The sequence below is a fragment of the Lates calcarifer genome, linkage group LG9 (genome assembly GCF_001640805.2).
Source record: "Lates calcarifer isolate ASB-BC8 linkage group LG9, TLL_Latcal_v3, whole genome shotgun sequence".
Taxonomy (NCBI): Eukaryota; Metazoa; Chordata; class Actinopteri; family Centropomidae; genus Lates; species Lates calcarifer.
This window is the reverse complement of record NC_066841.1, coordinates 9,128,798-9,152,020: the sequence shown is the minus strand read 5'-3', so window position 1 is coordinate 9,152,020 and position 23,223 is coordinate 9,128,798. Positions and strand designations below refer to the sequence as shown.

Below are 23,223 nucleotides of genomic sequence, written 5' to 3'. Positions count from 1 at the left end.
CTGAACAACATAGGTTTGAAATAAAAACGCTCAAACGCTCTGTCATTTCATTGGTAAGCGTTCAGACACCTGAAAGAAATGCAACTAACTTCCAACTTCAGAGGACTTGGCTTGACTTGGACTTGGCCCCAAAGATCTGCTTGGACAGCAGAGTCCAGCCTTAACTTGAGACCTGACACGGACTTACCCTAAGAGACCCAAAGAGAAGCTCTGACAGCATCAAGTCATTAAGCCTCCTCTCCTCAGCGCAGGCGATAGGTGGGGGTGGGGGTGAGGGGGTACTGACAGGCGCATGCGCAGTGTGGATGTCAGCGGGTTGGTTGGGCTTGTGTTTACAGCTCGACTGGATGCTGTTGGCTGCTGATGTTCTGGGAGAGTGCAATGTTGTGCCAACCGCCATTGGAATAAATATAACAGTGGGAATAAAGGTAAGCTATTTTGCATTTGCACGTGCCTTTTACCCTCAAAGTTAAATGCGGCTGTCTTTACTGTTAACAAGAAATATATCCTTTTGTTGGCTGTAACTGCTAGGGTAGCATGGCTAGCATACGTTAGCTAGCCTGCTATACACTGTAATGGCCTGTATCAAGGCTCTCTCCAGCGAGGGCCAGTGAGCGGGTGTATTCACCAAATTATTGCGAAAACTGTTTCATAGCAGTTTGCATTAATTGCTTTATAGTGGCGGAATAGTGTCGCTAATTGGTCATTGAGTGGTTAAACATTTTTATCTGACTTTGAGTCGATGACTGTTGAACAGCTATCCTAGCTAACGTTAGGCAGGTTGTTAAGAGCTAGCTGAAGCTGTAAGTTAACAGTAGGGCCAGCTACATTAAGCTCCTCCAGCGTTATCGGGCAAATATTATTTGGTCCAGGATAAGTTATCTATCAAAGAACTGTGGGGTTTGAAATATATTAAGAACCCGTGAGTCTGTACACGCTGGATTAACATGTAGCAGGTTTGCTTATATCAAGGATAAGTGGTGTCCAGAAAGCCAATTACTGTGTATGCTACCATTATATTTAAACTGTCTGATCAGTACTGACTGATGTAAATAATCATTCTGCAGAGGTTGTGACAAAATGTAACAGATATTTTCTTTACATTGTTTGCCTTGTTTCATTTGTCAGTGTTAATATTTTGGCTCAGGGTGGAGTGAGCTTGTTGTGCTCTGTTTTTGTTGTCAACATACTGTATTTGTGCAGGCTGATAGTACTGATCATTCTTGCTGCAAGTTACTGTTATGTTAATGCCACATTTACTTACTCAGTAATACCACACTACAATACACTGACTTATCAAGTCAACCATTATCTTTCTATGCTGTACCTTGAGAGTTTTCTATATAAATACATAATAATTTTGACAGATGATCTTATCATATGTAATAAAGAATATAAAGAATACATAAAATGAAATTAGAATAAGCAAGCACATCATCATAACACTGAAAACTCAGCATGATCATAAAGACAAAATGAAAACCATTAATTATATATAAAGGCATTAACAGTGGATCATTGTTTAAAATGGTAGTGGTTAATACAGACTGCCCTACTGATGTTTACAAGTGGAATTAACTTTTGGTTTGGATCTTTCTTGAATTAAATACTGAGACACAATGAATATTTAATCCACTCTGTTTTTTGTTGGTTGAAGGTTTGTTATTGTCACATGATAAGGGAGGGACCAGCGAGAGGCCCAGCAGACTGTTTTGAAGAGTCTCTGTGGTGGCGTGCTTGGATGTGTTGACAATCAAGATTTGAGGGTTGTCTGGTGTAAAGCATGGCCTGTATGAGCTTTATTATTATGCTGAATGAACCCTGTTAAATGATTTGTCCAGTCCCTCCAGAAAGTCACAGAAATACTCACTGACAAAAATCAGCGCTAAATACATTTATAAATTAACTGTACAGCTGTATTAATATGTGAATTGCATTTTGTTAATGCTCATTATTCTTCCAGAAAAGCTCTGTGCCCATATATGGTCAGTCTAATAAATACTTCAATCATATATATATGGTTTTTAAACTAACTTCTCTGACCCTGACTTCAACATCTCAAAAGACAGCATCCTCTGTTAAAAAAGCTATCTGTGTTTTAGAGTTAACACTGCACATCTTTGCCAATCAGTCAATGAATAGTGCAAGCAGTGCCAACACATGTAATGCATATGAGTTACTGTATATTCTATATTTCTCTCACTTCCTGCTGCCAATGAGATATAATTAGTTGCAACATCAAAATAGCTGTTGTCACGTAAATGCCCAGCCATGTTGTCACTGTCAAGAATAGCATTGTTGCAACTGGTAGCTTGTGTTTTGTGAGTTTGAATAGTTCCCATCAGTGGATGACATGTATGGTAACTTTGAGCCACATGTGCCAACTGCCACTTCAGTTGACCCAGCCCTTTGTTCCTGTTCTGTTTCCTGTAGCACAGGTATTGCTGTAAAGCCTCATTGCAGGTCATTCAGGTGACACACGCATGCACAAAACTCACATTCATCTGCATGCAAATATTTGCTGCATTTTTTCACTTATTTGCACTGATTCCAGTGTTATACTAATATATGTAAATGCTGGTGCACGACACCATGCAACTTTGAGCCATATTGTAAGTAATTGTGTAAAAACAGACAGCAATACTATGATTGTGATGATAACTCAGGAATTCTTCCTTACGATATATACAAACGGCAAAAGGAGAGTAACATAGGACTGGTGTGTCAACTGGCATCCCTCCTATTATAGCTCGGTCTATAACTGAGTTTAGACTGAGCCCTGAATGTTCTGAAATCCCAACAACGCCCCACAGATGCACCTGTTATTTGGAGAGCTGGTGGAGACTGAATGGCAAGGGGGTGGGGGGCTGGCATCAACTGTAGTGGATTAAGTGTTTCCTTCATCCAGTTGCTGTGGATGAGATGAAAGGAGACTATGTAGGGTTGAAACAAGCATGGAAATTCATTTCATAGCTAAGAGAGGGGTTACACAGGAGTTCAAAGAGTTAGTTCATGCACTTGGTGACATCTGCTTAACTTCTCTCTCACTTAATGTTGACTCAGCATAAATCACAGTTGAGTTTCAAAACATCCACAATGTGCTTGGAGGAAATATTGGGTTTTGGTGGCATTAAGCAACGGCTACATGGGTAACTGTGGGTTGTCGTGCAGTCATCAACATCTTGAAAATGGTAGTCACGGTTTGCTGATTCAGTTTGTTGCCTGAACTGCTGAATTGGCTGTTTCAAGCTAGAGAGGGTTGTCTGTCAATTTAACAAACTTAAATGTAGATAAAAGTGTTTAGAGGCATCGTTGAGCGAGTCTTGCCACAATGCCATAACTTTCTCTGGAGCCTTGTGGAGGTGTTTTGGGCTCAATTTAGCAAGCATCAGTAATGTTGCATTCATACTTTAAGACCAGTGTGAATGGGTGAAAACTACTTGCATCTTGTACTAAAGCTTGTTTTCTTTATAGGTGATCTCTGCCTGTGTGTGCAGCTGTGGTTTGTCTTAAACACATACTTGTATTTAATATTAATTCATCCTTCAAATTATTCAGACCTCCAGTCATCACCTTTTGGGCAGGGGGTGGTGACTATTTTACTATTTGAATTTTATTTATATTTGTAGTTAGGGCCTTGTTATCTTTCTGGCTGGGTTTTAGCATTTATGATTTGGGGGACCAGTCATGTTTCATACTTCCTGAACAACTGCGGTGGCAAGTAATGTGTGCATACAGACTAATAAATAACACCCCTAAATGTATTATTAGTGCATTGAATTCCTTTTACAGTCACACTGCATTAATGCTACTTCTTGAGCCCTTGTACACAATAAAATGATTCCTATTGTTAGGCTGATGAAATGATTACAGAAATGAAAGGAAAGCATTGATTTTATCCTTTAGTAATGCAGCAACAATACAACTGTGGTCATATCTGCTATTTAGAGAGTGAAATTAATACATTTTCTTTCACTTTTATTTTCCAGAATGTATATAAAAATGCCCGTCTAATAAACTTCCTCTTTCCTTTGTAACTTGTCTAACGTGGCACATGCTGCTTTCAGTTCTAAAGCCAAAAAGCAAAACACCCTTAACAACTGTTTGTTGTTTGAAGACATATTCACTTACACGCACAGGTGTCAAGTTTCCCTTATAAGCCATAGTTCTGTTCTTAATAAACCACTGCTAAAATAATGTCTGTGAACAGCCACACACTGTGCAGCTCAGTATCTCACAGTGGAGAGGTTTGTTGCAGCCGGTGCTCCATTTCAGAAGTTAAAGGCAGGCCTGCGCTGTGTGATCGAGATGTTTTTTTTCCCTCTCAGTCATGTGAGATTGTTTTGTTGTTGAGTGTGAGACATGCAGAGGTTTCATTCCTGAATAGCCAACTGGGAGGCTGTACTCTGCTGTGGACCTGAATTGAGATGATTATTAGGTGCTCACACAGTACAAATAAGATGTAAATTAAGCGCTGCATGTGTGTGTGTGTTTCCTTGATTTGTACAATTCATGATTTGATCATTCAGGGCCCCTCTTTCATTTCTTTCCTTTCTCTTTCCCTCTGCATTGTACCTTGTGACTAACCTTGTGGTAGTTCAGCTTTTTTCTGTCATTCTCTCTCCTTTTCCTTTCTGTCTCTGTGCCTGGCTGAAATCATTGCTGTGAGGCGCATCGAAAGGGACTGTGTTGCAAGCCTGAATGCTCTCTGGCTGTGTCTGGCTGTGTCTTCCTCTCCCTTGTGAGGTGCACGCAGCGCCCAGCTGGCAGCCCAGAACAGACCATTCAGCTGGAGAGCGGTGGGGAGGGGGTGGCGTAGGTTTCCAACGTGCACATTTTTACACATGGATTGACATAGGATGTTCTTTTGAGATACTGTGCTTCTGTTTTTAACTGACAAACAGCGAAGAGGCCACTCTTGTTAGTCATTTGGTCCCAAAATTAAACCGTATTCTGCATGATCCATTGCGTGTCACACCCAGACTACATCAGCCTAACTGCTGTTATCACCGTTTGTTAATAGCTAAGTTGGTATGACACTGAGCTCTAACTCAGCAGACAGCTTGGGTTGTCAGCCTGAGAGATGCAATTTACTACCAACTTTACTGCATCTAATCATTAAATATGGGCCTTTTTATTTTTCTCCATAAAAAGCATATCGGTGTAAAACATCACCTATTTGCTTTTTTAACATGACATAGAAATAATATACAATTTTTACATGTATTCAGTGTCACACTATAACACACAAGAATGGCTGAACTCTGACCTTTTTTGTAGAGCTAATGCAATTAGGCTTTAAATGTGTAGTCTCTGTAATCTTCTAAATCTATAACACCACATTAATGTCTGTGAAGTTGTCTTGTGAGGGAAGTGCAGAGTGATAGTATGTGATGGGACTTTATTGAGGAAGTAATGTGAAATAGTAGTCTGAAAACCAGAATTAACTTTCAGAACTGTATCTGTCAGAAGTAACACTAAGAGGACATTAGAGCAGCAAAATATTTGTAGTATCACCACCTTTGCCAAAGGTGGTTTGGATGAAATAAAAGGCAGCAAATGATGAGGGTCTTGTTGTCATGGTGACATACACAACAGTGATCCATCAGAGGGCTCTTTTTCCTCTTTCCTGTTCTTTTCTTCTGTCTTATCCTGTCAGCTGATAGTCAAAGAAATGGGAAAAAGATAACATTTACAAAGCAAGAATTAAAACAAAAGATTTAAAACAAAGAAACAAAGATGGAAACAGACACAAGAGGTTTAGAAATCAAGATAAGGGAAAAATAAAGGGAATGAAGAAGCAATCTACCACTGCTACTGAGGTCTGCTATACTTGAAAACAAGCTGATGTTGTCAAGCACAGTAAATGTGATGTGTAAAAATCAAATTTAAACACAGCATCTAAGTTCAAGGAAATAGTTTCCAGAACATAGATATGCCATGCATTTCCTAAAGACATTTAGGAACCTTCTAATCATTTCAGTAGGAATTGCCATTTCTGGTTTTATAACAATCAGTCGACTGATAGGCAGGGGATTGTGTGTCTTCTTGGAAGTGTACCATGGTGCTAAAAAGGTTGATAACGAACAGTGTAGCTTGGCAGAAGCAGGGAGAGAGCTGTTACTGAGGCAAAGGAGGGAAGCGGGGTGACAAGGCAACCATTATGAGCCTGTTGGAGCCACCAGTGTTAAGTTTGTGTGTGTGCATGCACATGTGTGCCTGTGGGTGAGTGCTTACTTGTGTTCATAATACAGCTGCTTGTGTGTGTAGGGGTATGTGTGATCCAGCATAAAACAGTATTTTTTTTCTGTTTATGTATGCATGTGTGTGTGTCTAGGCTCGGCTGTGCAGGGTTGATAGGGTTTTCAGTGTTTGTGACTTAAAACATGAATCAGTTAGTGAAGCTAATTGCCATCTCTCTCAGATAACATCAGAAGTTGTGGAGTCTCAGCTCAGCTTCATATTGCTCTCTAGTGAAATGATAGTGTCTAGGATTACAAAGCAGTAATCTTTTATAAAGTTTATGGTGGCTAGAAAAACAAACTTGCCACTGTTTAATTTCTTTCCAATCAAACACAGTACTTTACTGATATTTACAGGAGTTTCTCTTGATCCATAGCATGGGTTAGATGCTAATGTCCAAAATAAAGCAAAGGACTTTGTGGTATCAAATAAGACTGTTCAAATATTTTATCTAAGCATGTAAAAAGATGCTGTCACTGGGTTTTATGGGATGCTACTCAGAAGAATGTAAAGGACAGAAGAAAGGTCTGGGTATTGTAGCTTGGCTCACTGCTATTACACTCAGATGTGTACTTCAAGACTGTTTATAAGACTTCAGGAATTAGCCTTATCAGCAGCAGCCACTGTGGCAAAACTGACAAACAAAAGACCAGAACATGTAGAAACTCAAAGTTCATCAAGTGCAAAAAATCAGAGGAAAAAGAACTAGACTAATCACTCAGATTAAAAGTGTGGTGCCTTTGAGCCAAAAGTAGAGTCAACATCTGCAGAGTCTCCTCAAGATTAAAAGCCTGTGAAAATAAGGGAGGACTGAGGAGTGATGCAAATTTCGGATTGCTACTGAGTCGGATGCTATTTTTCTTATGGGTTTGGTATTTTATATGTATGAAGAAATATTTGACACTTGCTGGGTGAATGATCCAAGCAGATATTTATAGAGTTTGCTCAAGGTGGAACTCCTGGCAGGAACCTACACAGATTCTGTTGCAGGTTAAAGGCCCTGCACACCCACATAGGTGTTTCTGATTCCTCTGGCTGATTAGTCCTCTAGCAAGCTGAAGGTGGGGGAGCTGTACTGAAAATTACACAATGTCACCAAACTATAACAAGCGCAGCAAAACCAGGAGAGTGAGGAAGCTGTCAATCAGTCACAATCTGTACCTCACAATCCTGGGAGGGACACCTGGGCTTTAAAATGATTTGCCACTGCTGACTGGCAGTATCTTGGCAAGATAGATGTTGACTTATAGAAGAGCTAGGTCTTTATTATAAGTCCAACAATGTTATTCAAGTAAAATGTTCTCTTCTGCAGTATTAAAGACCATGTAGAAATACAAAGTTATTGTAATTAAAACATTTCCCACAATTAATTCGATAAAGGTCATTGGCAATCTTGAAAATTGAGGTCTGCTAAGGGAACAATAAATCTACTCGTACATCGTTTTATATTGGCACATTTTCTTTCCTGTGTTTATGATATTTTGTATCTACACTGTACACAGTTGCACAGCCTAACCTGTTTGGTTAGTTTCTAACCTGTTTAAACAAACTGTTGTGTAGTTTTTTTTGTTTGTTTTTTTTTTTTAATCAGACTCAGCTTTAATCAGGTTCAGTTTGTTTGTAGTGTCAGTGCAAAGCAGACCAACCATAGGACTTTGTGATTGTAGATACTATATGGACTGTTAGCATAAATTCATGAGCTAAACATAATATCTGTGTTGTGATTGTAAACTCAAACTGAAAGTGATTGTTTGAGACGTACGTATATATGCAACAGCATTTGGTAAATGTGGTAACATGCATGCATGTGAGGGCTGGGATTTTCCAATGACATTAGGAAGTGAAATGGAGCTAAAACAGAGCTGTGGTGGGCTTGTATTATTGCAGTTCCTCATTAAAAAGTGTGAAACAGTGCTGCTACCTGTGGTAGCAGGAGTTGCAGCCTTAATAATCAGTTATTTCTTTGTGAGGTCATGTGATAACTGAGAAGTTAAATAAACACATAAGGCAGTACATTCTGCATAACTTGCTGTCAGTAACCTGGCTTGGATTTTTTTTCCCTTGTGCGTCTTTGTAGTGTTGACGATGCAGGATGCAGTCACCTAAATAAGTGAATTACCTGTCAGTGTGGAAGTGACCTTCAACTTATAGAGCTCATACTTGGCACAATGATCAACTGAGTTGTGTTGTATTACAGTTTTTTAAAATTCTAATTACTACACACTGGTCTCTGAGGTTAAAAGGTGAGAGTTATCTGCTCAGTCTGACACTATTACTTGCTTCACAGTGAGTGGACATGACAAATAATTGTGACCCTTGCTTTCAACTTCAGTTTTGCAATACAAGTGAAAGACAACACCCAGACACGTCTCTGGATGAATAACAGTTGCTCATTTCCTCAGTTTGCCTTGAAAAGATAAAGAGAGCAGGCCTAAACTGTCAGTTTATGTTACTCAGTTTGTGTTTGCTAGCCTAATAATAACATTCATATCAGTACAGGCTGTTGTAAAACCCTCCAGTCACACAAAGCTGCCTACTCTTACTCAGGTTTAGTCTGGGTCAGTATAACAATGTTATCATAAGTAATTCACATTATTAAAAGCTTTGACCTTTCCACCATAGACATTTTTTCCATTTACTTCTCCATGGTTGGACCTGCTTTGATCAGGGAGGATGACAAGAAAGCAAGGTGCAGGAAACAGCAACTGAAACCTTTAGAAAAATGGAGGTGGGCAAGAGCAGATGAGAAGAGAGGAGAGCAATATGGGCTGAGAGATAGAAGATTGGAGGGGGAGAGATAAGGAATTGTGAAAGACAGAAAGGGAGAGGAGGGATGGGAGGAGTTGAGAGGGGAAGCAGCCAAAAATAGCTTGTTATGGTCTCATCCTGAACCTCTGCCAGAACCTTCTGTTGTGCCTGTCTTCCTGTGTTACACACAATGGCACCTCCTTTTTTCAGGAATTACCTCCTGGCATTCCTGTAAAGATGGAGTTTTACCTCATTTTGCTTATAAAGTCTTACCTTAATACTACCTCTTTTTGTCATACCTAATTTTACAAGTGGACACTAAATGATCAATTTGATGTTGAGTAAAGGTAAAAAGTGAAAAACATCATCTCCTTCCTTTGTTTACTTCCTCTCTCTTCTCTCTTGTCTTTTGTCCTGTCATCAGCTGTCCTCACAAGTAACAGTATGATTTGTGCTCAGGTCAATTCTGCAAACTTATCTTGATTAGTTACTTTCATATTCGATAGCTCATTGTATGTGCTGAAAATTTGATGCTACATTAACATTTTTATCAGTGGATACATGAGGGGAGCTGGAGTGAAAGGCAGAGCAAGGGGTGAGCTGATGATGTGTAGCATTCCCCACAGGATCTCAACTTAGGATATTTGTGGTTGTGGTGGCAGGGCTGGGGAATGGTCATGAACTGAGGAGTGCATGCAATGCAATTAGCACATTCAGTACTTTTTTTTTTCAAGTGTTTCAGTAGTTAATTTCTGACGTACATGTCCAACGCAGTGGTCGAGGACTGCAATTGAATCATTGTATGGGGCGTTACTGACATGGGATAGATGGATGGTTGTAGCAAGCTGTCTTGTTCCTTAATTCCTCACTTTCATATGCATGTTTCTTTTTCAAAATGACACTTATCACCATGGCTTTGCATTGCATCAAGCTATTTTGCAAGTACGTCTCTTCTCTTCTGCTGAGATAGACAAAATTCCTCCAGATGACCCACAGATTCTTTTTTCCGTCATTGAGGCCTGCTCGCCTATCACTTTTACTTGAACTAAGCTTTTTTGCTTAACATTTCTTTTTCACCCTCTATTCTCTATTTATACCCCCTCTCTTTGGGTTTTGTAAAGTTGCCACTGAGTTTCCTTAAGGTGTTAAAAGACCTCAAAAAGTTTTTTTTAAGAGGCTTAGTCTGCAAGTAGCCAAGTTTCCAGTTTCCTTAAAAGATGCTTTTCATGGATTTCATCACATCATGACTGTTTTCTGCTTTTTTCCTTTATTTATTTTTTCCTTTCTCTAGGTGATTTTGCTCATCATCTCCCACCACTTCCTCCTCCCGTCTTCCATTCATGAGCAGCGTGGCTGAGTTTAACAGCGGCAGCCATGGATGACAAGGGCTCGGTGGGGAAGATTAGCGTATCTTCGGACTCAGTGTCCACTCTCAACAGTGAGGACTTTGTCCTCGTGTCCCGGCTGGGGGACGAGACACCCTCCTCCACTAATAATGGTAGTGATGACGAAAAGACAGGACTGAAGGTAAGGATGGTTGGGTGTAGGTATGGACAGAAGTACAAGGGAGAGAAGGGTGACTTCAGAGCTGTACTTGTGAGTTAGAGTTTAGCTGCGTACTACACTATATCACTGGTCTGCTGACATTTATAGCGACATCATGGCATAAATCCATTCTCAAAGTGCTCCTTCTGATGAATATGCTTAATACTGAAAATAGTCACAATCTGCCCTTAATTACATAAGAAAAATAACAATAACTGTAATGCTGTAGTTATTTGCAAAATACCAGTAGGATAACCAGGTAATGTTGCAGAATGAAATCTGTTTTAAGAGTGTAACTCAGAGCATGATCCACCAAAACATCTTGATGTTCATTTCATCTTTACGTATTTGTCAACAGTGTCACTTGTTCAAACTGCACGTCAGGGGTCACAGTCCATACAAAATTGCATCAGCAGGTTGTGTTCATCACTCACTTGTCTGAAGCTCTCGTCCATCTTTTTAAACACGCAGTCTCACACTCTAACCATAAGGCTAACCATTTCTTGTTTTTCCATATTCTCACTCTATCTTTTCTGCATAGTTGGTCTTAGATTTGTGTGTTTTATCTGTGAATTTGTTTTTTCTGCTTAATAGGAAGAAAGCCCTTAAATACTTACTGGTATGTGCACATCCCTAAAAACTGCAAGCATTTTCATAGGCATTATTTGTAGCTAAGAACTTGTTCTTATCTCTCAGACCTGTGACTAATTAAATTTGTTTTCCACTGCAGTTGGTATGGGGTAGTGGAAAAAGAACTCCTTGCATACACAAATCAAATAACTGAAGAAAACACTGTTATCAGTTGTGCATTTTTTGTGTGAGCTGAAAGTGTAAAACAAGTCAGCTTATACTTTACTAATGTGTCATTCAGTGTCAGCAAGTTCAATGCTACTGAACTTTGAGAAAACATCTCCCATCTGCAGTCCATCAGGTGCTCTTGTTCGTACACGGCATTTGCTATCATACTACAGTGTATCTGACATACAGTATGCCCTCTGTGATTCAGTCCAGCTCTACAGTTAGCTCTCACCCAGCAGATATTAGTTTACAAACAGTGTGGTGATGCAGCTGCAAGTGCTTTGAACTCATTGTCAGGGAAAATAATGGTGTTTTGTGACTAGGGTGTGTCTCTCTCCACGAAGAGAAGGAAGACTGTTCTGAGGAAAGAAATGTAGCTGCCAGCCACCATCCTGTGTGTGTCCCTAATGGGTTCAGGTTTCCTCCTCTCCTCTCCTCTCCTCTCCTCTCCTCTCAGGATACATTTTGTCCATGTGTCTTTCAGTTTACTAGTGATCACATTTTCTTTTATTGAATTTACTTAAGTAGCTGGCTAGCATGTTCATACTCTGTCCATTAGTTTATATCATTACTGCACCTGTGTTTCTTTGTAAAGGAGGGAATTCAGCTTGGTTTTGCAAATGTACCAGAAGGTGGCGCCAGTAGAGCATGGACGTTGCATCTTCAGTTGACAGGAAGAAGTCACACTTTTTTCTGTCATTTGCTGCGCTTGGAGATAAGAGAGTTTGCATATTACATGAGTACAGAGTCTCCTAATGGACCATGGTTATTTTGATGCAAAACTCAGTTGAGGTCTGTATTGCGCTGCCTAGTTGCCACTGTCTGTTTGCCATCAGAAAGGAAGAAATGCAGAACTCGGCACACATCCACTGTTCCCAGTATGTAGTGGTGTAATCACTCCATTCACTGACAGTCATCCAGATATCATGTTTTGGTTTCCGCCACCACACTCGTGTGCACATTTCCCCTCCCAGTCAGCCCATCCAGTCAGAGAGGAGTCAGTGTGTCTAAACTTGTTGTTTGTTATGCAGGTGATTTCTGAGGAAGGGGTCAGCTTTAAGGTCAGTCTCTTCTCTCGCTATCTTTTCTTTCTCTCTATATGCCTTACCTTTATATATTCTCTTTTTGTGGTGTGATTCTGTGGTGATTCTTGTCTGTGATCATATGTGCTTTCTGTATCTTTTCCAGCTACTGAGTGATAGCCCTAGCCAGCTTCCTCAACAGTTTAGTTTTGATGATGGTAGTGATAGACATTCTTATATGTAGGACTGTAGTTGTACATGACAGCTCCCAAGGCTTTTAGCACTACCTGTAAATCACAGGCTCCACCACAGTTACATAGTCATGCAGTTGTGTCAGATGTGTGAATCTTAGCATAGAGGTGATAGCTGCTTTAAATCAGTTTCTTGAAAGTATAATCTTTTTTCATTCTATGGCACAAGAAGTATAGACACTGTAGTTATACCATATACCTGTGAATGTTAAACGTTTTATTTATTGTTGTTTGTACATGCAGAGCCTGCTTGGAAAATTTAGCCAGAATATTCAACTATGAAATAATCACATATACTGCAGAAAGTGAAAAATCTATTCTTCTCAGACCCCTTTTTGCTCAGTACAGCAGTGCCCTCTGCAGTTTAAGTCTGTTCTCCATTTCTTACCTAACATCAGGCTGCAGCCACATCAGGCAGGGACATGTGTTCTGTGGCACTTCATGGTTTATCCAGCCTTAAGCTTGTACTTTGTCAGCTGTTTTGTAGAATAAGCTCACATTCAATAAGTGTTGGCATGGCTCTTCTGATTTCTGGATACAGTTATCTCACAACACACTTACCCACTAATCACTAATGTTGAATGAAATGTAATCAAGATATATCTCTGACTGCCAACCTAAAACAAGATGTCTCTTCTTAAACATTCACTCACTTGAAATTAATCACAAGATCACTGGTGAAGGCAAAGGCACTGTGCAGTTCTAAAAACTGCAAAAGAAAGGGTTGATGTAGGCCTCAGGATTAGCTGAAGTTTGATTCGTTATGACCATGATTGTATGTAAGGAGATGTGTTCTTGTGTTTTATTATATATGTTTGAGTTTAAATGAGTTGCATTGTGTGTCCCCTTATGTCCCTGCTCCTTGGTGTGATTGCGTGGTGTCTGTTTCTTTGTGCATGTGTGCTTCGACTCCTTTGTGTGTGTGTGTGTATGTGTGTGTGTTTATCAGATTGTGGGGAATGGAAGTGAGCAGCAGCTCCAGAGGGAGTTAGAGGATGTCCTCATGGACCCGTCGGTAGCTGACACTGGGCTCGGACCGGAAACCGGAATGGACAACCTTGGTGGGGGCGACCGTTGCCTCCTTCCCACTACAGCGTCACCTGTACCGCCAGGCTCTGACCCTCTGAGCGCACCGCCACCCAAGTTGGAGATGGTGCTTCCTGTTCAGACGGCTCAGGAGAGTGAGCTGAATGAGAGGTCGTACCGAGGTGAGCCATGATGTGATTTTTCTTTTGTGATCTGCCTCACACAATGGCATTTATCTTCAGCTTTATATGTGATTTTAAGAGTAATATCACAAAAGCACCCAGGTTTTTAAATCATATATTTTAAGTACTCCCACATCCCTCATTCCTTGTTTTATCCTTGCAGCAGAGGACTGTTGCCATTTCTTGTCATATACTTTGTACCCTCTCTAACTGACATGACTGTTTTCCTTCTCACTTGTCTTCCTAAATTCCATATTCAAGTCTTACTTCATGGGACAGTTTTGTTTTTATTTAACTACACAATGAATATAGAAATCATAAAATAATTATTTTCATTCCCTTCCTTACTTTTATTTTCATCTTTTCATTGCCACTTTGCAGCAGATGAATCATCATCAGAGGGCAGTCCTAGCAGTCCCATTCCAGACGAGGACAGCGTTGTGTTCAGCCAGCTGACTTATCTGGGGTGTGCATCGGTCAACGCCCCCCGCAGTGAGGTGGAGGCTCTCCGTATGATGAGTATCCTCAGAGGGCAGTGCCAGCTACCCCTGGATGTCACACTGTCTGTGCCAGGCGTTTCTGAGGGCACTGTCAGGTAAGAAGAACATATAGAAAAACAGTTCCAGATCTACAGTGTGCTACCTACTGTTAGATATGTGCGTGTGCAGCATGCATATTTGGGTTCAAATGGTCACGTCATACACACAATACACATTTACAAAAATCGCTGGGTAGTGGCAGATTTTAAGATATCAAACAACATATTTATTGATATTTTAACAGGTTGTTGGACCCCAACAATGGTACAGAGATTGCCAACTACCCTATTTACAAGATTCTGTTCTGTGTGCGGGGTCATGATGGCACACCAGAGAGCGACTGCTTTGCCTTCACCGAGAGCCACTACAATGCTGAGATCTTCAGGATCCATGTGTTCCGCTGCCAAATCCAAGAGGCGGTGAGGATTCAGTGATTGGTTGTTGGTTAACTTCTGTTTAACTATGTTTTCTGAAATCTCATCGAACACAAACCCTGATAGACACACACACAAAAGTAAAGTTAAAAGTAATGTTGCTGCTATTCAGATAGAGAACCAGAGGGGGAGCAAAAGTTCCTTGTATAAATTTTCAGCTTTTTTTTCCCCACACTTTTTCTGTCTCGTTCACTCACATACATATACATATGTACACACTCATATGGCCAGCAGTATTCTAGTTGACCTTGCCTTACATTGTTGATCTCCCTGTAACACATCCCTCAGGATTCAGTGTCAGTGTGGGTGGCTCCTCAGAGCTCCCCAAGGGATTATGTCATGCACTGCAGGCTATCCTGCAATGCACATGGACACCACACACAAACACAAAGTACACAGAATCCCCCAAGCCAACTTATAGGAAGAAAGAGGAAGTGTCATTGCTTATATACAGCTGGTTTGCCAGAAATATTAAAGAAGAGAATAGGGAATCCACTAGTGAAACTGGGTTAAAATACTGCTTCAATGTTCAGTGACCTGATTTCTCCCTCATAGAAGCACTCTCCTTCAATGTCACTAAGCGCTCCCAGACAGACGCTACTTTATCACTCCGTCATCATCCAACTATCCAGTTTCCCAGACTCCCACCCGTAACACACATGCTTGCACTAAAACACTAATGCATATTCACACACAGATAATCCCTAATAGGAATTCAACTCTTTATCTAACCAAGCAACCAGACATCTCTGTCTCCGGCTTTCTCTTCCTTCTCTTCTTCTTCTCTTCTACCCTCCATCTCTTCCTTCCAGTCTCCCAGCAACAAACCAATTTACACTGCCTCCAGCTTTTCTTTTCTTTTTCTTTTTTTTTGGCCCCTCATTCGCACTATTAGACTGAAGTGAGTCAGCCCATCAGTTGCCTCCTCCTTCAGGAAAAAAACGCTCCAGTCATATGCCTCATATCAACCTCAAATCTCCCAAGACCTCTTAAACAATTGCATTTATCCACCAAAGTGTTTTTATTTATTTATTTGTAAATCTATTTTTTGAACACCTAAAAAAAAACAAAAAGAAACTTTCTCAATCAATTCTGAAGTAACCTTGTGGCAGTCAATCACAGTTGGACTCAAGCTATGTACTGTTTTATTTGCCACAGCTGTCTCATTTGCTTTAAGCAAGTGATCCAATTATGTAGTCAAATTGTGAAGAGCATCTGAAGCATTATTACCCATAATGCCAAAAATATGGCAATTTTGTTAGAGAAATAACTTGAGGCTAATTCATTTCCTTCTTTTATGAAAATTACTATTTTAAGTACTTTCAGGTTTTGTAATCATTAAATGTTTGTTTTTTGATTTTTTTTTTCTTAATAGACTTGCGGATTTTGAATAGAACTGTTCATACATTAAGTAAACCACCTCCTCCGTCCTACTCCGGCTCCTGTGTGCCAGACCTCCTAGTCAGGCCCCAAGGCTAGTTTGTAACAATTCCCAGTCTCCTGGTGTTGATGGTGATGCAGAGCCCCGCTGAGTCTCATGCCCAACACCTCCTCTTTTCTTTGCCCATAAACTTATTGCTCCAGTCCAGAGATGTACATCTTGTGCTGTGTGATTCAAATCAGTACAGCTTCAATAGATTTGTTTTCCTTAAGCAATTTGGGCTCAAATTAAATCACACATTTAGAGAGACACACAAAAATTGGGCTTTGACAAATGGATACAGATTGTTGCCGTGACATCAGTTATGAACATAAAGATAATTTTTCTGTGGAAGAAATAATAGTAAAAATAGTGTTACAGGACACTTAACAAATTCCAGATCTTTAAAGGCTACAGCTTTTTAGATTTGGTATCATTTCAAATCTAACTCACCTTATGTAATTATATTTCATAAGAGATTTGAGAGTAAAAACATTTTGTTTGATATATTTTAAAATGTTTGCATAGAAGTACAAAAGAGACCAGCAACAGAACCTTTGAACAAAACTCCAGCAGTTGAGATACAACTTTAAACAAAAACTGTATTTTTAAACACTTTTTAACACACTAAAACAACTCTACTTGTCTCCAAAAAATGTGTTTGACAAGTTTTTCTTGTTTATCTATTGTGGGATAGATAGGTAATAGACAGTTTACCTGAAAAAAAAAAAAAAAAACATCAGAAAGACAGAATTGCAGAATCGTTCTCCTCTTATGAGAGAAGCACTCAATACCAGTTTAAATTGCTTGTGCAGATTGATAGTTTTGCAGCACAGCTGTCTATGTCCCGATAGAGCTGCTCGCCACTGCACACAAAGAATAAAAAGGCTGTTTGTAGACATTCAAAACTAGTTTTGGCTCTAGCTTTGATTGGAATACAGAACAACAATTCCTTTGTGTTAAATGTCATAATTTCATCCATACAGGGGGTGACCCCCATCTAACTCTGCTCATCCTCCATCTCTTACATCCAACCCCCTGTTGTTTCTGAAAAAATAAGCCCCCCTGCAACATCCTTCTACTGTATCAGGAACATAACAAAGGCTTTGTGTAGGAGAGGTTAGAAGCTGCTTTATACTTTGGCTTTGAAAAAAGAGCGTTCTTATTTATTGATAACAGCAGTTTCCTCACACCATCTCTCAGTCACTAATGCCGCCCCCCCACCCCCCAAAGCTCCACTGTTTACCAGCATCACAGATGATCCAAAACCACTGTGCTATGGGCCTGTGTTTGAGGGAGAGCTCTGTTTATTATCACACACACACACGTCTGTTAAGTAATAATCAAAAATGAAATAAAAGACCTTTTTCTTGGCTAAATGCAAAGCTCGCAAATCTAAAGTCTTATGAGTGGAAAAGTATGTTTAGTGAATGTAAATAAATCATTACCACCCAGTTTTCCACACTTGGCAGTCTGTAGCTGCCCTCCCTCCCCCAACTCTGCTCCTCTTAGGGGTTGGAGATTTAGCAGAACCCTGCAGTCTCTGGTTGGAGTGAGTTGTTGCTGTTTAATGTTAATAGAAAAAGTCCTTCCAAGCTTAGATTCACAGGCAAATATGAATCATTATGTTGATTAAAACTCAGAATGGTTAATAGTTTGGAGGGTCGACAGTCAGTAGACTTGTGGGTCATTAGGTTAGCTGTTTAGTGCCCCATAACACAAAATGACAGTAATAGATCTGCAGAGGCTTGATTGATTTTTTAAATCAATAGTAATGACCCACTGATTACTTTGTATGGTGCAGATTTTTTGGCTTACAAAACTCAACTTTGTAGTCCACAAGACATTTCAGCTGCAGGAGCTGCTAAACCTTGTGCCAAAGCCAAATAAAATATACTACAGTATTTTTGCCTTGTGATTCCATATGTTATCTCTTCTATGTTATCTCGTAGCTGTTCTGTTCAGAATTTCTGCTCTAAAAGTTAAATTGTGTCTACATCTTAAGGAACCAGAGGGGGGTGGGTGCCATTGTAATTTCTACTTTTTGTTGAATAGAGGCAAGTAAAGGTTAATTATTGGGTGTAGGGAATGTGTTACTCTGAGCAATGCATTTGACATATTGAAAGGGGACAAGTGCGTTTTTTATTTTTCAAAATTACCTGGTAAATAACATGAGCGCAACACGTTCTGTATTTGATTGGATAAATGCGCCACTACTATCCTCTATGGTTTCAACAGTATAGATAAACAGCATTTTTTTTTATGAGAATAACATAGGTTTGTTCATTTTGATGTCATTATGTTTCTGAGAGAGATCGTAGCAAACCCAAAAGAATTAACTGCAAGTGATAGCTTACACAAAATCATAGTGTTTAATTCCTCCTCTTATTTATGTGTGAGAAAGAGAGAAAGTAAGTGTAAGTGCAGTTTATCACAACAGTTTTACAGCCTTTTGTCATTTTTAGCATGTTTGGGTTGGAATCTTTTTAGCGCATGACTGTAGAACTTTATGACGTTATTTATGTGTATAAATTCTTTGCACAGTATTTTGCAAAGTTTATTAGTTTGTTAGCCCTCCCCATTATAGTGGAATAATTTTCTGTTCATTATAAAGTGTTTGGTATGTGTTTACCCCTCTCTCTCTGCAGGTCAGTAGGATACTGTACAGCTTTGCCACAGCGTTTCGGCGGTCAGCTAAGAAGGCAGTTCTGTCATCTCAGCAGGCTGCTCCGCTAACCCCTGACAGTGACTTGTTTACCTTCACCGTCAGCCTGGAGATCAAGGAAGATGACGGCAAGGGTACCTTCAGGTGGGACACACACATTACGTATTTCGTGTAGAGCATGATGTCAATGTTTATGTTGCTTAAACAGCTGCTTTGGAGTTACACAGGAATTTTCTGCGCAGCGTACTGTTTTCAGAGAAGAACAAACTTAATGGACTGTACATGTGGGCATATTAATATACTACTAATATATACAGGTCATACCATATACTTATATATACAGTACATACTATATACTTAAAGAGCGTTGAATGAAAAATGGCTACCAAATGACCAGAGTTTCTCACGAGATAACCTATGTCTCACACATAAATACAGGAACATGCAGCCCTACTTTTAGGGATTAAGTGTTGTTCCAAGTGAGCAGACTTTTGGGTGACCCAGTTCCAAAAGTCATAAACCTTTCCGGGGTTGACAGCATGCAGAGTAAATGCTGCCCCTGAGGGAAGCATCATTTAATTACTTTACATACATAAAGAGCATGCCAGTAAATTTAATGGGAAAATTATACATTTATTATTCTAAACTGTGAAATTGTAAAAATATCACTATGACGGTCACGGTAGATTATAGTTTATAGTTATAGTTATAGATTATACAGCTTCTATTAACTTCACACACTTTTTTCAAACATTGATAAGAGAACATAACAGAAGGTTCCTGTTTGCTCTATTCAGCCCATCTTCCCTGACCTTTTTTTATTTTGTTTTCCCATATTACTGAGTCACTTCCGTGTGTTCACAAACAAGCTCAGACACTCAGCTTCTTTGCAAAACAAAAAAACAAAACAAAACAAAAAAAAGCTTGTGATTATTTTTAGCCAGCACATATTTCCTCCTCATTAGGTCTTTGGTCGTTGATTATTTTTAGTTTGCTGACTTCCAAGCAAACAGCTTTCACGTGCAAGTACCCATGTGCTGTTTTTGTGTGTAATTAATTTTCCTTTGCAAATAAGATATGGAATGCTTCATTCAAATTCTATAAAAATACTGTATTATATTTGTAAAATACAATTGAAATAGAATTAGCAGTATTTTAATATTTCCTTTAAAAGGGCACAAACAAGCCTCTTTATCTGTAGTCAGAAGACCTATTTACAGTGGAAAACCATGATTCAGTCCGATAGTCCAGTTGACTAAGCTCTATCTGGTACATAAAGTCCCTACTCACCAAAAAGGTTTTTGGGATCTGAACACTGACTGAAATCATGATGGGTTCCAAATGTTTGCAGTAGACTTCAGATTGATTGATGTTTTTTTTTTTTTTTTTTTTTTAAACTCAAGATATTCTTTTCTTTAGGGTTTCTTCAGTATTTCCTCAGGAATTTGTGTCAGCGAGGGTTTATTCAGAGCAAGAAAAGAACCAGGACCAGAGCAAAAAATTATTTCTGTGCACACTTTTTATTATGATAAATGGGTCTGTTCTAAACATGAGCTATGTCTTTGTATTTATCAGATTGATTGACTGATGATAGAGTCCACAGATGGGTTGTTTAACAGAAAAAACATTATTTACCTTAATTCTCTTTGTATCTCTTATGACTTTACTAAACATTTGGTTAATGTTATGTCTTGTTTTTTCTTGTTTGTTCATATTCAGTGCTGTAGCAAAAGACAAGGACAAGCAGAGCTTCAAGCTGCGGGCAGGAATGGACAAGAAAATAGTCATTTATGTCCAGCAGACCTCCAATAAGGAACTAGCCATTGAGAGGTAAAATAAAGCACATACACTCAAAACAGTCATACACACACACACACACACACACACACACACACACATACACACACACACACACACACACAACATCTTCAGAGTAACATCCTTAAAGGTACTAGATTACTATACAGTACCATAGGGTTTTTTTTTTTTTTTGATGTGTTATTATTTTGATAAGTTATCACATCCAGTAAGTGATGACACATTAAAATGCATTTCCAAGCCCTTGTTTTCAGTACTTTTCATATGTTTCTTTTCATCAACTGAGAAATCTTTTTGGTATGTATTCAGCACTGCTTTCAAAAGATTTATGACAGACAACACCTAAGACAAAATATATATCACTAAACATGATAAAAGCATGCATAAAGTAGAGAGTGATGTTAACCGAGGGAATGGAGGGCTGACGGAGATCCCGCTATTCGCTATAGTCATTTGCTAAAAATAAGACCAGATGTCGACAAGAAAGGAATAACTCAGCTATAAGGCACCGGTGAACATCTTTACATCCGTTTGTCGGTCCACTGTCAGGTTTTAAGTGTTCCGGCACAGTTGTAAGATGGTGATTGATGTGAGTCTGTCCCAGAGGCTCCTCATTTCCCACAGTTTAATAAATCTGCTGAAATTTAAACATTCCATCAACTTTTTTGTGAACTTCCATTTTCACAGTGGTTTGTTATTGTTTGATGAACCCAGAGAAGGTGTGGATTGAAGTGCTGTGTTAATAATCTCCATGTTCTGGTCTGTGTTAGGGGATCAGTCCAGGAAGCTATTTCCAGTAACATATGTGGTGTTTTACAACTGGTTTTACTCTATAGAGAGATTTATTGTTCTGTCCCTAGTTCCCGCTCTTTTTTTCTCCCTCTCTTTTTTTTCTTAAGTAATCCTTTTCATTTCACTTCTCTCTCTCTCTCCTGCTCTCTCCCACACCCCTCTGTGTATGTGTGTGTCCTTATGTGTGCATTTATTTGCTTGTTTACTTGTGTGTGTCTCTTCTCCAGGTGTTTTGGTCTCTTGCTCAGCCCAGGGAAAAATGTGAAGAACAGCGACATGCACCTGCTGGACCTGGTGGGTGGCTGCTTTCATATGTGTATGTCTGCATCGTTTTATATTGTTGAGTGTGAGTGTGTTTTGTTAACTTCCTCCCAACTTGTGCCCCTTCAGGAGTCAATGGGAAAGAGCTCCGACGGGAAGTCTTACATCATCACAGGAAGCTGGAACCCCAACACGCCTCAGTTTCAGGCTGTGAATGAGGAAACGCCCAAAGGTAATGGCCAAAAATCAGTCAAAAATTCAAATAAAACAGAATGATTTCCAGCATGTATTATTTCCTTGGTTTATATTGTATTGAATAAGTGGTTGTTTAGTCACTCATGTTTTCACACCAATATTTGACACATATCCAAGTGTTTTCCACTGGTTTCACACAGTAAATCATCAAATCAAGCTGCAAAGGAGCAGTTAATGGTAAAATTATGGCTACTTTAAATAGGCATGGAAACTGTACTCAATAACCTTGCATGCAACACAGTGTTTGCATATGAATATTACTGGAAAATTAGTAATGACAGAAAGACAAGCACATCAGTTGACTCAGGCACTGACATTGTTCCATCCTTATGCCACATGCAGTACCTCCTGCACCACAAATCCAACTTTTAACACAATAAGTCAAACTCCAGTGTTTTCATAAATTAGCCAGTAATGGTTTTTGATTAACAGAGGTGAATCGCTCATGGGGATAACAATTTAGCTGTTTTTCTTGTTTTTCTAGATAAATTCATGTACATGACGACAGCAGTGGACCTGGTGATTACAGAGGTAGAGGAGCCGGTCCGTTTCCTGCTGGAGACGAGGGTCAGAGTGTGCTCCCCAAATGACAGACTGTTCTGGCCCTTCAGCAAGCGTAGCTACACTGAGACCTTCTACCTTAAACTACGCCAGGTATGTCAAGTCTTGGCTCATTTTTTTCCATCCGTGATCAATTCAGTTCAAGCGACGGTTGCTGTGAATTGCAAAACAATCAGTTGTTAATACACTAGGGGTTTGTCACACTTGAGAAGAAATTTATCAGATGTTTACTCCTAATTAGAGAATGGTCTCTCGACACTTTTTCCCGTAGTTTATTTTATGTGTTCTCTCTTCAGATGGAGCGTAAGGAGCGTAAGAGTCCTGCTTCTGACACACTTTATGAGGTGGTGAGTTTGGAAAGCGAGACTGAGAGAGAGAAACGGAAGACCACGGCTAGTCCCGGCATCCTGCCCACCGGGCCTGGTACCATGGTTCCGTCACCACCTGAAGATGATGAGGAGGAAGGTGATTGGATACTGTCCTACTTTTTTGCTGAATCACTGCTTCTCTGACTTTGTTGAGTTAAAGTCACAGAATATAGGGAGATAGAAGAAAAATCACATTGCTGATATTGCAATGCCAATAATTTCTTTATATAAGCCATATGAAAATATTCTTCACAAATATGACCACGTAGAGCCACAGAAGAAGGCTGACTAGCAC

The 23,223-nt window shown here is 39.6% G+C and overlaps 1 protein-coding gene across 2 annotated transcripts in view; it reads left to right on the top strand.

The window, feature by feature from the left end:
* The first annotated feature begins 282 nt into the window (after window positions 1-282).
* LOC108879240 (rab GTPase-activating protein 1) overlaps window positions 283-23,223 on the top strand; it is a 67,772-nt gene continuing 44,831 nt past the window's right edge. The window contains exons 1-12 of one of the 2 annotated variants that reach the window (XM_018670447.2): window positions 283-428; window positions 10,283-10,518; window positions 12,366-12,395; window positions 13,557-13,815; window positions 14,197-14,410; window positions 14,599-14,773; window positions 18,857-19,017; window positions 20,593-20,703; window positions 21,711-21,777; window positions 21,874-21,976; window positions 22,484-22,653; window positions 22,857-23,025. In XM_018670447.2, coding sequence (XP_018525963.1) covers window positions 10,366-10,518; window positions 12,366-12,395; window positions 13,557-13,815; window positions 14,197-14,410; window positions 14,599-14,773; window positions 18,857-19,017; window positions 20,593-20,703; window positions 21,711-21,777; window positions 21,874-21,976; window positions 22,484-22,653; window positions 22,857-23,025 — 1,612 coding nt within the window. In that variant the 5' untranslated portion in view covers window positions 283-428; window positions 10,283-10,365. The remainder of the gene's footprint in view (window positions 429-10,282; window positions 10,519-12,365; window positions 12,396-13,556; window positions 13,816-14,196; window positions 14,411-14,598; window positions 14,774-18,856; window positions 19,018-20,592; window positions 20,704-21,710; window positions 21,778-21,873; window positions 21,977-22,483; window positions 22,654-22,856; window positions 23,026-23,223) is intronic. The other variant, XM_018670448.2, reaches the window with a different exon arrangement.